We start from the raw sequence: 15,251 nt of genomic DNA on the forward strand, positions 1-15,251 counted from the left end.
AGAATACAGTTGTGTGGTTCATTGTAGCAGCCAGTTGCATATGAATGGTTTGTTGAAAGCTTAGTAGAAGAATATATTAAAGACGAGGGAATATGTATTGTTATCAGAGTAGTATGGGCTCATTATATGATATCATCTCACCTCTTTCTGTAGATTTTGTTATGTTAGAGGGGTATCGGCAGACACTTTTTGGTACTGGTATCAGAAATGAAAAGTGCTATCAGGACATCTCTGTAACTGAAAACATTTACCAGATAACTGTGTATACAAGTGGATTTCACTTCCTCTAAAGTAATAGTTCACAAATTAGTGTCAGACGTCTTGTGGAAGTCCTCCAGAGCAACTGATTAACTGATCAACACAAAGGTATTGCAGTGGAATCATATATTGACATATTGTGGTAGTAGTGGTTCCAAAGTCAAACATTTGACATTGTAGCAACATTATACTTTATATACACGAACAAGAGGGCAGCAGAGTGTGTGAACGAGGAGGTTTAAAAAGTAAGCAGACATAACGAGGAGAAAGTGATAGAATAGGTTATAGAGGGGGGGGGGGGGGAATGGAAAGATAAAACAGGAAAAGAAAAATCAGACCCAACGAAAGAAAAACATTCTGTGGCATCAGAGCCCTGCATGCGTAGTAGCTCTAATGAATCTGCTCATTAGTATGACTCATGGCAGATCACCCCATTAATAATCTATGGCTGTGATGGCGGCCATGACAGAGTGCGAGGGCCACAGGGATGTTGCCTCAGAGAATAGAGCCCTGTCACTTGCAAGAGCCCTGTAAGACACTGCGTGAGTGGATGTATGCATCCATGATTAATATAATGAAATAATCTGCAAGAAACAAAATGGGAATGTTGATGGTGTTCGTGTGTCAATTCACCATGTTGGCATTATTCAGATAAATGCATTGTGTGCACTGGACACATTGTGTTTCTGTGAAAATGAACCCATGTGTAACCGTGGCCCCTGGCGGCTATTTGAGTCCCCACGAGCATAGCCAATTATTGGAAACACTAAACAATACACGCTTGAGACACAGCATAACAGTGGTAAATAATACATCATTATATCTACCCATAATGAATTATACATCTCTCCATGTTGACAACTGTTCACAGCGGGAATATACTTATTCATGTGTATATAGCCGATCTACATCCTTTTTCTACAAAGTAATTTGCGTGATTAAGTCCATGCCATCACAATATGTGTTTTACACAGCAAGGGATGTTTGTCAGAGTGGCAAGATTTAATGCATGCTGTGCTTTTTTGGTTTTTATTAAAAAACACTTTATCAAATCAAATCAAATCAAATCAAATCAAATGTATTTGTATAGCCCAATATCACAAATTATACATTTGTCTCAGTGTGCTTTACAGACTGTACAGGTTACGACACCCTCTGTCCTTAGACCCTCGCATCGCACAAGGAAAAACTTCCTAAAAGAAACCCCAAAATTAAAGGGGGAAAAATGGAAGAAACCTCAGGGTGCTTTATCTGGTGTGATCATGATTGTGTACCAACGTTTTAATTGATGGTTAATTACGTTCCCATGGAAGCTCATTGGAGTATTGCCTGCCTCTGATTTAGCCAAAAATGGCAACAGAAATATTTCACTAAGATATTAAATCTGGGACTGCAGCGACTGCTAAGTAATTTCCATTCTGCTTCTGTTGGCTTTTTAACCAATTACTTTGCTCTCTCATAAGCCATCTATCAAATGCACCATATTTGGAGATAAATTATGTCATGTGATATATAAAGAGGCTTATTGCAATCTAATACCATAGCCCTGCAATAAATACCTTTTGATAATGAATAAATAGATGAATAACAATGTGTTTGCTGATGTTGTAAGGGTTGTTATACTGCATCAGAGGTTCAACTGGTGATTTGTGTGTCAGGGAGATCATTAGTAAGTGTATCAGTCACCTATAATTTTGACACATACTAGAGAAGAACAAATTATAATGCACTCCTACATACATGATCCGGTAACACTGAGCTCCCTGTGAGCAACACTTCCCTCAACAACATCATGCAAGGCTTTAAATCATTTACTTCACTTCTCCAGAGAGGCTAGCATGGGGCGCCACTGTCTGCCCGTGAATCTTCCAAACACACCAGCACACACTTGCACACACTCGCACACACTTATATCTGCATCTACTTTTCACTCTGGAAGCAATTAATTAATTCACCTGGCTTCTTATAGACGAGATATGTTATAAAAGGACATATGAGTGGTTCAGTAGTTTTCTGTGTACATGTAATCCAAAGCAAACACAAGTATTTATAGAACGAGATTTCAAAAGGGACAAGGATGCATGGCAGCCTGCGACAACACAATCATACGCCGACAATAGCAAAATAGATGTATTGAGAAAGAGATATAACTTTCTCACTAGTAACTAAGGAAAGAGTGACACAGATGGGAGAAAAATGATGTTAAAGGAACATAGCAATCAAAATAGGTGGATCAATACAAAAGGTCATGAAACAACAGTCAAAACTGACTCGCAACATTTGACAGATACCAGCAAAGTGTCAGAATCTAATCCTGAAAGATAAAGTGGTGGATCCACAGTCTGCAGTAGAGATGCAGTAAGGGTTCAATGGCCCTCCAACTCTCTAAATTATTACTTACGATTGATTCATATATTTTGCTACAACAGTCAAGACAGCAAAAAAGCAGCAATCAGTGAAAACGATCCACTTATAAACAAACAGGGAACAACATTACATATCAATACTGAAAACAACCCTTTATTTATCTGCCAATCCACTAGGCTACCAAATACCCAATCAAGCATCCAGCCAATCACCGAACCAATCAACCATACAGCGAGTAAAACAACTAATAAAGAAATATTTTCTATCCTTACCTTGGCAATCTGGACACACCAATTGAGTAACAGCTGGGATCCGATGTTGTCTTTGTGCTCGTGGACATAGTCGAGCAGGCACCCATGAGGCATCAGTTGTGTGACCAGCTGGATGGTGGGACTCAGGCAGACGCCCAGCAGGCGGACCAGGTGGGGATGCTCCATGCTAGCCATGATGAGGGCCTCCTGAATGAGACAGATATACACTCAGGCATGTGGGGGAAAGGGTTGAGGGTGCAGGATGACATCTGAAATAATTAGGAATGTAACGATACTTTGCAAAACGGTTTATTTGCAATGCAAATATGTGGCAAATCAAATCGGTACGACGAAAAATAATTGCGATACTCTTTAAAAAAGCTGATGGCGCTATCTATTTCTGACTTGCTCAACATCCCACGTCACTCGCGTCACTCGCTGTATCATGGGTTAGGATTTCTTCAGTGTTCAACTGGTTTCTACCGGGAGCTCAATTATGAGGATCTTCTCTCCAAAACAAATGGACACGATGAGTCATAACAGTAAGAACAGTGAATAAAGAAATCAGGAGCCAAATTATCCACAGAGGTCTTCTCCTTTCCAAAACAAATGGACCCGTTGATTAAAGCCAGTCAAAGCACTGGATAATGGATTTTGTTTTTGTTGATAAAGAAAAGAAAAAATATATTTTGCAGATTTTTGTCTGTTGAAATAAAGGAGCCTTACTTTCTTCAATCTAATTTTGTAAAAACAAATTGTAAGCATGAATCCAGCATCGTGTAATGTATAGAATTGTGATTACAGTGTATCGTTACATCCTTAGATATTATATATTATTACAGATTTGAACATACATATATATACATAGTGTATTTATATATATATATTTAGATTTATACATACTGTATATATATAAAGATTCTTCAACAGATTCTACAGTTTTGTTCACTTTAGGCAAAAGCCAGTTTTTGCAAAACACAAACAGAAGATACATTATTGTCATTTTTGTGATCTGCATTTTTGACCTTGATTTCTGTTCCAAACCTCGGCCCCATTGTGGTTATCATTATTTGGATAGAGCTTCACATGGACCCTGAACATCCTGTTACACAAGACACTTCTTTCTGGATGACTTTGTCAATAACTATGTCACAGAATAGGATGTGTTTCGGTTTGCATATTCAGATATCTATGTGCATATAAGCACCATATTCATAATGTGTTACATAGAGACCAAACCGGTAGTCTTCCAGTTAGTGTCAGACGACAAATGCTAGAGCAAAAGTTCAACGACTCAACCCACAGGCAGAGAGTTTATTGTGTTTACAAGTGAACAGAACTGTCAAAGACAATATGATCCCTTATTCTGTTTAAGGCAGAAGTTTCTTAGAGCAGGCAGCGAAGTTCCACAGAAACAGTAGATTTTTATTCATAACCTCGACATCAAAGTGACTCACTGCTTCACAAGACTGTCAGCATGCTTTGTAGTAGACTAAACATGTAGAAACTGCACCAAGGGGAGCTTGCTGTAAATCATTTGTCACTGTCCTTTAATACCACACTAGTAATACTTGTGTCTTGCTACAGTTTTGGTCTAAAGTGTTGGTATTAGAGAATATGAGAGAATATGCTACTGAATAGAAAATGTATGTAAGAAGAATCTGCTCCAGCACATTATTTAAAGAGCTTTGAACTTGCCTGTAGTCTCAACATCTCTAAGTGCTGCATTTTTAGAACAAGAGCAAATATTATTAACATTACAGACAGACAGACACAGACACACACACACACACATACACACACACACACACACACACACACAGCATTGTGACTGCATAGTTTATCGGTTAATATGACGATTCATCATAAGAGGCCGTGCAGCCATATTACACAACATTGATGGAGGTGGTTTGTGTGTGTGTTGGGGAGAGACAGATATGCAGTATGTAGAGGTCCACTGAACACCGACAGAGAAATATGACTACAACACAGTGGAGGATTTACAGTATATGGCTCATGTATCACAACACTTGCATAATCTGATCCCTGCTGGCAGTATATTCTGTACAGTACGGATAGTGGACAGCATCTTCTACTTGTAAATCTGGACAACTGTAGGGTTCCCCTAACACTGTGATGTTGTTTCCTAAAATAGGATTTAGTTGCAGCTAGCATTGCGTTAGCAGACCAACTAAAAACCCCTCCGCTCACCCCTCTCTTCACAAGACTGCGGTAAAGAGCCGCTGTGTGCAGTAACCCGTGGTAACGCTGTGGTATCTTTCAGGGCCTTCGCCTCACTCAGAGACCATCCTAACCATAACACTACTTTAGAAGCAATAACATTTGGGCAGCGGCTGGCGTTACTGCATTTTTACAAGCATGTCGGAGAATTATGAATGGCGTAAAAGCTCCAAAGGCCGTCTATAAAGCCAGAGTTTGGTTTGTCCGTTCTGAGCTACTGTAGAAAAACATGTTCCTGTCACATAGCAGAATCCGTGAAGAAGATCCGCTCCCTATGTAGATATGAAGGACTTATTCTAAGGTATTGAAAACACAACAATTCTTAGTTTTCAGCAGAAAATAAGGTTTACCATCAAAGATTATAGATATATTGTATGGATGTATTGTACTCAAGTCCTTCAGTGTGTTTGATACTCATATAGAATATCTACTAAGCAAAACATAAAATGAAAGGAACAGAAGATAATCTTCATACACGTGGGGAAACAGCATTACTGAATCCAATTTCCAAGGACAGACCACAAGGGTTTCTCCAGCTTCATTGACAAACGGCCTTAAGCTGAAATTTGGCTTTCAAAAAGAAATAACATACTGAGCATGTTGTGTCTGCCTGTAGCCACTATTATAATCGCATACACACACACACACACACACACACACACACACACACACACACACACACACACACACACACACAAACACACATCCATACATGTACATGCATGACAATCTTGCTGGGTACTGGCACCCTGTTCTCCTGTTAGGCGCTGGCAGCAGGGAGGCAGTCTGGGTATTGTGTTGCTGTGCCAAACTTTTTATTTTAGGTTTAAAACGAGAAGCTTCCCTCCGTTAAGTGCTCCACAGGTAAGGGATGGGAAACTCTACACAAAAACACACTCAGAAAAACAGACTAAAGGACAATCAGTACTCTGTGACATTCTTCAAACAGTCGGTGGCAACTGAGTGTGGCTTGCAGCTGGAAGGTCACCTGTCAGAATTCCCAGTCCAGCTGGGAACATATGGATGGGTTAAGTAAATGAATGGCACTCTCCTTTCCCTCTGTAAGTACCACTAATGTCCCCTGGAGCAGAAGCTGAGCCCCCAGCTGCTCAGCAGTCGATAGAAGACGACTGTGGAACTGGATGAATGTGAAGTAAGGTAGCAGTAGAAAATACGGAGAGAAACGCAAAAGGAAACAACCAAACATCAACACATTAGGTCTGTAGGTCTTTGTGTTCGGCTACTTTCCTTTAAGGATTTACTCTACTTTTTCTCTCTGTCTCCACTGCTGTTAGTTGAGTGATCAGTTAGGTATATGTTTGCCATCAGTAAAGCAGTCTGATTTGTTAACACTATCCCTGTTTCTGTAATTGAAAGAATTATAGTGACATCACACTTTTCCTCACAACTGTAAGGATGTCCAGCGTGTCATGTAAATAAGCATCCTAAGTTATGCATGTACATTCTGTCACACAATCCATCTGAGTGAGTGTGTGTGTGTGGAGGGGCTGGGGGTGAGGCGCTGGCTTTGTGTACACACACACACACACACACACACACACATACACATACACACACACACATGAATATGCATAGTTAAGTGTTTTACATCTCTATCCTTCTATATGCATTAAAGCCCCATATCACCCTTTAATCTCTCCCTATGTGTTCTTTTATTTCAGATATCTGGTTGTTTGAGTGTCAGACAAGATCTCAAAGCACATAGAGCATTAAATTAAACACATATTCATTATTATTCATCAAAGATGTCCTGATAAAAATAGATATGCTAACACTCCAAAAGTCTCCATCTTAGACTGACAAACTAAGTTTAAAACATGAGTGCAATTGGGTCGCAGTCAATGTGCGTGTGCCTGCTCCTGCATGTGTACGCGTGTTGATGGAGGGTATTTCATCTGCATTGCATCATCATGGGGTGATAATTTAGATTTTTTTTTCTTTTGAAATGAGTCGTGCTGTGAATGTTTTATAAATGCGGCCTTGCGCACTGTGCTGGGAGCCTGTGGCATGGTGTGTGTGTGTGTGTGTGTGTGTGTGTGTGTGTGTGTGTGTGTGTGTGTGTGTGTGTGTGTGCGTGTGTGTGTGCGAGTGTACAGGACTGTCTCAGAAAATTAGAATATTGTGATAAAGTTCTTTATTTTCTGTAATGCAATTAAAAAAACAAAAATGTCATACATTCTGGATTCATTACAAATCAACTGAAATATTGCAAGCCTTTTATTATTTTAATATTGCTGATTATGGCATACAGCTTAAGAAAACTCAAATATCCTATCTATAAATATTAGAATATCATGAAAAAGTATACTAGTAGGGTGTTCAACGAATCACTTGAATCGTCTAATTAACTCGAAACACCTGCAAGGGTTTCCTGAGCCTTGAAAAACACTCAGCTTGGTTCAGTAAACTAAATCACAAGTATGGGGAAGACTGCTGATCTGACTGCTATCCAGAGGACCATCATTGACACCCTCCATCAGGAGGGTAAGACACAAAAAGAAATGTCTCAAAGAGCAAGCTGTTCACAGAGTGCAGTTTCAAAGCACATCCACAAAAAGTCTGTTGGAAGGGGGAAATGTGGCAGGAAACGCTGCACAACCAAGACAGATGACCGCAGCCTTAACAGCATTGTGAAGAAGAGTCGCTTCCAGAATTTGGGGGAGCTTCAAAGACAGTGGACTGAAGCTGGAGTCCAGGTATCAAAAGCCACTGTTCACAGACGTGTCCGGGAAATGGGTTACAATAGCCGTATTCCCATGGTCAAGCCACTTCTGAACTCAAGACAACGGAAGAAGCGTCTGACTTGGGCTATGGAAAAGAAGCACTGGACAGTTGCAGAGTGGTCCAAAGTCCTCTTTTCAGACGAAAGCAAGTTTTGTATTTCATTTGGAAGTCAAGGCGCCAGAGTCTGGAGAAAGGCTGGAGAGGAGCAAAATCCAAGTTGCTTGAAATCCAGTGTGAAGTTCCCACAGTCAGCGATGGTTTGGGGAGCCATGTCAGCTGCTGGTGTTGGTCCACTGTGTTTCATCAAGCCCAGAGTAAATGCAGCTGTGTACCAAGAGATTTTAGAGCACTACATGCTTCCGTCTGCTGAAAAGCTCTATGGAGATGAGGAATTCATTTTCCAGCATGATCTGGCACCTGCCCACAGTGCCAAAACCACCAGTAACTGGTGTACTGACCATGGCATTACTGTCCTCGATTGGCCTGCCAATTCCCCTGACCTGAACCCCATAGAGAATATGTGGGGTATTGTGAAGAAGAAGCTGAAAGACACCAGACCCAACAATGCTAATGAGCTAAAGGCCGCTATTGAAGCATCCTGGGCATCCATAACACCTCAGCAATGCCACAGGCTGATTGCCTCCATGCCACGCCGCATTGATGCAGTAATCCATGCAAAAGGATTCCCAACCAAGTACTGAGTGCATTAATGGACATTTTCAAATGTTTGATTTTGTTTTGCTGTTAGAAATCTTTTTTTTTTACTTGATCTGAGGAACTATTCTAATTTTTTGAGATAGGATTTTTGAGTTTTCTTAAGCTGTAAGCCATAATCAGCAATATTAAAATAATAAAAGGCTTGCAATATTTCAGTTGATTTGTAATGAATCCAGAATGCATGACATTTTTGTTTTTTTAATTGCATTACAGAAAATAAAGAACTTTATCACAATATTCTAATTTTCTGAGACAGTCCTGTATGTCGGGGTCCTAGGGGCCCTTGATGGTTTCTACTCGGGTGTCTAAAGTAAGTTTTATGCATTTCACCAACAGAGATTCTTGACGGAGAAGTGTTTTTTTAAGAAGGTCATATGTGTCACCATAGCAACAGTAGGTAGATGTTGTATTGGCTGGACTGACCCCACCAAACTTTAATATAACAAAATACAACTTGAGAAAGAAAGTAAATATTTTTTATAAAACCAGTTTAAACTGTGAACACAGTTTTGTAAAGTAAACTATGAAAAATACATTTTATTGATTAATTACATTTTCAGGTTTTCAAGATACTCACGTCCATGAACTCCACGTTAGCCTTGGGTCCTGTGGCCTCACTTAAGATTTTAATGGCTACAGGAATCTTCACCGTTTCACCCTCTGGGACCCAAATGCCCTGAAGAAACACACACAAACACAAACACACACAAACAAATGATGAGTTGTTGTACTGGATGTTAAGATTTAAACCGGAGGAATCTCAATAATTTAATGAATTAAAGACTTTTCACCTTGAATTCTACTTGACCAGCTTTCTTAATATTCATCTTCTACATTCTCAGTGGCAGAGCATGATACTAGGATTTTGTCCTTCAAAAAAGACTTTGGCAAAACTATTTAATCATTTTGAAGTGTCTAATTTCAGGTGGGATTAAAGTGATTTAATAGCTGCCAAAGTGGTCAAAGCATTTAAAATAGAAGGGGAAATCAAGTGCGTGTGTTTCAAATGTGTCCCACCTTTGTTATGACCCGATGTGACATATCCCCAGTGACAAACAGCCCAACACCTCTGCTCATTGAGTTAAAACACCTGTCCTCCCAGAGCTGTATTTCAATGTGATGCCTCCTTTTGAAACAAGGTGTTTCTACCTGAGCTTGTGTAGATGATTATTATTCACAATGGATTGCTTCTTTTTTCCACAAATGAACTGCATTGGGTATATGTAATGTTTTACATTCACGTCATAGCTAGCAATGTTCTTTCAGTGTTTCAGCAATATTTCTGTATCTGATTGCTGTAGTATTTTGTGCTGAATATAGCACCTGAATCAATTCTACCATTTCCAAAATCCCCCCAAATGAGTCCAAACTACTTCACTTAAAATGACAAAAACAAGTTGACATGTTGTTCTGATTTCCCCAAAAGGACACTGCTGTGTTTTTATATGCTGTTTTTAAATGTCAAAACATGTTTTTCCCTTTTTATTCTTGCCTGTGAAAACAAGTGGAATCAAATATGTTTACAATACATCATTAATAAATGTACTGTCCACATGTAAACCAGATGGTGTGTGAGTTTAATGTCTGAGGTCAACACCTCCCAATCTCAGCACATTATCCACGTCAAGGTCATTTTGTCAACTCAGTTTGGATTGAGAAAAACAGTCCTAGGGTCTAATAAATAATACAATAGCCTGATTGCTAGCTACCCAGTGATGCAATCATATAACATAGTTTACATTCTGTGTCTTTCACTTAAATCCATGTTGTGCTTTCCAAAACACATTTCATGCCTAATAAAATACTTCTCACAACATTTGCTAAGCAGATTTTGAGAATACTTTGAAACCTTCACTTCAGCTAGCAGTCTTCTTCTTCCCCACATGCGCAGGTGATTTAATGTTTCTTGAAGTTACTGCCTCCAACTCTGATATAGTGTGAAACCAGGGGACATCATATTGCCTTACTTTCATTTAATAGACCTTGCCAATCAATCTCTGAGAGAAATGCAAGCTTAGGCTTGATTAACTAACACTCCTCTGCATCGTGTTTCACCTGTTCATCTTCTTCAAGTATTCTGGCTTGCATGCACTACACCTGCGTGCCTCCATGGTACCACTCATGGTCAAAAACCCTACAGGGTACCTTCAGCAGCTCAACACTTAACAGCTTGTGTAATGAGAAATGAGCTGCAAAGCAAAACACTCAATCAGAACGCAGGCCCTCAACATTAGTCAAGGTCAAGAATTGTGCCTGAAATAATAAGATCATGCAATCAAACTCCTGAAATCCTGTAATCCAACAACAAGCTGTTCTTCAACCCTGAAGAGGAACCAGAGGAGGAGATTTAGGAACCTCTTTGATACCTCGAGACTCTGAATGGACAATATATTTTTACATGTCCAGGAGTTGACTGGAGATTCCCCAGGAACACGTGTAAGATGTTGCTTTGAAAAAGGACATCTGCGCTCCTGGCAACACACCTCTGAGCCAGAAGTGTGATATAATGTGAATGGATGTACAAAATGACCAATGATGATTTCAGTAAGAGAGTCTGTTCTTTCTAACTTCAGCTGTGTCTTTCTCTACCGCTCCCCAACCCATCATGGTGGTGACCTCAGATGCCTCATATTTCACTGTAACCCCAGGGGTCTCAGTGTCTGCTATAACTTATTCTTTTCATCCTCCCGCCTACAGCCTTCCATCTCATTTCCTGTCATTAATGATCCTGCAATTCATCTCTCTTGTCTTCTTCTTTTTTCATGATCTCACATTATGTTCTCAACTTGAGAAGTATATTCATTTATTTTTTCCAATTACCATCTGATACATATACAAACAGTTACCATTGCTTCATGTTTGTGTGTGTTTTACCTTGTAAACAGTTCCGAAGGCCCCAGAGCCGAGGATCTTGACCCTTTTGAGTTCTGTCTCTTTCAGGATGCGAAGCTGGGCTTGGTTGGGCGCTGTTCCACTGGGTGTTAAAGGTTCCACCAGCTAAAAAAAACACAGAAGTCATTCAAGTCAATTGGTGCTGTAACCCAATCCTAATAACACAAGCTCCCTACAATGAGATTAATTCACTTTTCAGACACCTTAAGCAAGTATATATAATTTAGTTTTAGGATAATCAAGGGAACAAAAAATACTCTCCAATGTATACTTGTAAACATGTCCGGGTACATTTAATATAATTTAACCCTTTATCCAGGAGATAGAGCTACCTAAAGTGAAAAAGTACTATTGCTAATATCTAATACTTAATACAAGATTGTTCCTTGGATCAATGACAAAAAAGGCTGCTTCCAAACACTGACCTGATTTACAGGAAATCATACTGTGAAACTTTAATCAACAATAACCATGGAGTTACTCACAAATCTTAAAGTGGTGCAATTTAAACACAATATTAACGGCGTCCTTTGAAACCTGTTATTCTTATCATGCATTTTGCTGCAGAATACCTAATCTTAATAAATAACTGCCCGGTACTTCAAGTGACAGTAAGGTTACAATGACATTTTTCCAACAAGACAAATCCAATTCCTGGAGTCCCATTACCATTTTAATATCACATGTGAGAGATTTAATATGTGAACAGAAGAGTGAGATGGAGAGAGATGGACGAAGAGAGAGAGAGAACGAGTTAGGGGGAGGTGGATAATTGCAAAGCCTGAAAAGGAGTTGACACTTTTGCTGTCTCATTACTCCTCAAGTGGAGGAACGAACAGATTCAACAGCAAGAGAGGGATAAAAGATTATATGAGGGGAGGGAGGGAGGAAGATGTGGAGCAGGAGAGGAACTGTGGCAGAAACAACAACAACAAGACAGCGATGGAGAAGCGAGCAGTAGAATTAGTCAGAGGATCCAAAAGCATAAAGAAGGGAGCAATATATAGAGAATTAGGAAAAGAATGGAAGATTAGAGAGGGAGGCAGGGCAGAGAGAGGAAAGCAGAGCAGGAGTGTAAATCAGCCTGGCTGTGGTCGACAGCCTCTGTCCCTCTGGCTCATGGTTACCATTTGATTAAAAACAATAGCCATTCTTCATTTAAATGGAATAACAAATCAGCTTCTTCAGGGTGGGAACGAGAAGGGCGGGGGCCTCACACACATAAACACACACAGGACAATACAGATGTCTTAAAACGCACACACACACACACACACACACACACACACACACACACACACACACACACACACACACACACACACACACACACACACACACTATCCACTGTGCAGAGCTGACTGTATTAGTGGTGCTGAAGATGTTGAGGCTAGCAGTACTCACTCTACACGGCAGTACTGAGACAAGTGTAAAACTGGTTTAGATAGTTTAGATTAGGGATGGTGATATTGTTTTTTCTGTGATATATATTATATAACAAAAAATGCTGGAATCTTTGCCAGATGACAACAAAGTAACATCATTTCTGCATCCGAAGTGACTTTTCGCAAACCAAATCTTCTTTTTCTGTGTTTTTCTTTTATTCCTCGCTCATTTTCAGGTCGTAGTCGACGACAAGCAGGGCCTGCTTTGTTGTTTTTGATTAAATTAATCAATGGGGTTGGTAGTTTACTGTGCACGTCACTCACTAGAAACAAACTGTGTATCCAACAAGCCTTACATCTGAGTAAATTATGTTCCATCAGACAGATTTCATGGAAAAGATTTTTCCTTTCATATCAAGTAGCAAAAAAGTTGTAGCATGACGTGTTCATGTACTTGACATTACATGTCTTGCGATGTGTCTATTGCACATGCGCACATTTCAATGTAAAGCTGAAACGATATACATTATGCAGCCCTATTAGACGGTGTAGATTTGGTTAAAAAGCTGTTAAAGAGTGAAATCCTTTACATACACTAGAGCATTACAGCATGTGGGTGTACAAGGGAAATACCACTGCAGGAACACAGGGATGTTAATTTCCCCCTAGCTCCTCGGGTCGCTCTGTGAAAAGGGGGTTTCTTCTAGTTATTAAATACTTCCTTTTGCTTTACAAATGCACCAGTTTTGGCAGATAAGATTCAACATTGTTTGTAGCACATTCTACTTTTGCATGAAGAATGTCAGCAGGCTTCTTCCTCGTGCTGAAAAGTAGTCTTCATTAGCTATATATTAGAAGTGTAAGTATGAAAACAAACCATATCAGTGCTGTTTCGTTATTAAAGAAGCTATTGGCAAAGACACTTAATACTTGTGTGCTCTGAAGAGAGAAGAAGCGGTGAACATATGGAAACACAAGTGCATTACAGTAGATGATGTGCTCTTCTTGTTCTAGCACAGAGGAAGAGTGCTTTCTCCTCTAATGGCATGATCTTTTACCTCTTCCTCACAGAAGTGTCCTCTTCGGCATACTATAGCAAAGTCAACAACCTGAGCCTCGGAATTTCGGACACTTTCTCCACCTCCGCAGTCACCATCGGGAGACTTTTCTCTCTCTTTCAGTCGGGCTTTCTCTTATTTTGTACAATATGCATCCAGTGTGTGGGATGCACACACACTGCTACACTACACTTAGACACACATACACACACACACACACACACACACACACACATATGCAACAATGTAATCATACAAATTCAGACAAACGTCCTCAGGCATTCCCTGTTTTGATCTTCTTTTCCTCTAAAATTAATGGAATATTTGTCTTCATGATTGTCAATTATGTGCAGAATCTGTCAAAGATAATTCTGCAACTATTACTGAAAACAAATCTACTTTTTCTTTTGTACCCTTTTCATTCATTTCCCTTTAATCTTTCCACCTCCTATTTCTCCACTATGCTTTTAATGCTTTCAAGTCTGTAAAGTCTAATCTGTGACCACGTTATTTGGCTAATTTAATGTTATTTGACAATATTAAAGGTTTAGGCTGTAATTAAAGTGCCATACAACTGTCACTAATGTCTTCTGATTCCCAGTGATTCCCAGTCTTCTGACAACATTACAGCAGTTTCTGCTCACCTCTGTCTCCAGGAAGCGACGCAGGGCTCGCTTCTTCTTAATGTTCTTCCGGCGAACAGACACTGCTACGCTCAGCACCATGATCACCACCAAGAAGATGCCGCCGATCACCCCTGCTGCGATCAGAGGGGTTCTGAAGATAAAAAAAAGGAGCGGTTGAGTAGGAGTTTAAAGGCATGTCACAGGCATGTTGGCATCTTTGTTGTACTGCCATGTGCACACACACAATAATCAAGTAATCAAATAAACAAACACACTGAAAACATGTCTCTTAAGTATATGCTTGTGTGGGCAATCCTTAAAAAACTCTTCACCTTTTTCTCTGTTTTTCCCACTAAGCTCCGTCTGGTAACAAATATCCCTCCATGCCCTCTCATTAAAACCGAGGCTGAGATCAAAAACATGGAAATAACCATCAAAGTGAATTCTCAGCACCACACTGACACTGTCAGATACTTTTCCTGATATGCTGCGCCCAAATTGTCTACAGAGTTGCAGCAAGAAATGAGCGGACAGAGTATATCAGACCCCCCCCCCCCTCACACCCATTTATTTTGCTGTAATGAACAAACTTAATTTGGTCAAGTTGTGCTGAGACTCAGTGGAAAAAGGCTATTATTCAGGAGTGTATATTACAGACTGGAAGGATACACCAAATACAATGTTATCACAGTCAGCCAGGCTCATGGGCAT

General features: G+C 39.9%; 1 protein-coding gene across 1 annotated transcript in view; it reads right to left on the reverse strand.

Moving 5' to 3' along the window:
• Positions 1-15,251, reverse strand: part of erbb4b (erb-b2 receptor tyrosine kinase 4b) — a 293,782-nt gene that overhangs the window by 39,178 nt on the left and 239,353 nt on the right. The window contains exons 17-20 of the mRNA XM_029458708.1: positions 14,559-14,691; positions 11,454-11,576; positions 9,157-9,255; positions 2,898-3,083 (exon numbers count right to left, since the gene is read on the reverse strand). Of these exons, the coding sequence (XP_029314568.1) occupies positions 2,898-3,083; positions 9,157-9,255; positions 11,454-11,576; positions 14,559-14,691 (541 nt within the window). The remainder of the gene's footprint in view (positions 1-2,897; positions 3,084-9,156; positions 9,256-11,453; positions 11,577-14,558; positions 14,692-15,251) is intronic.

The sequence above is a fragment of the Cottoperca gobio genome, chromosome 21 (assembly GCF_900634415.1).
Source record: "Cottoperca gobio chromosome 21, fCotGob3.1, whole genome shotgun sequence".
NCBI classification, from domain to species: domain Eukaryota; kingdom Metazoa; phylum Chordata; class Actinopteri; order Perciformes; family Bovichtidae; genus Cottoperca; species Cottoperca gobio.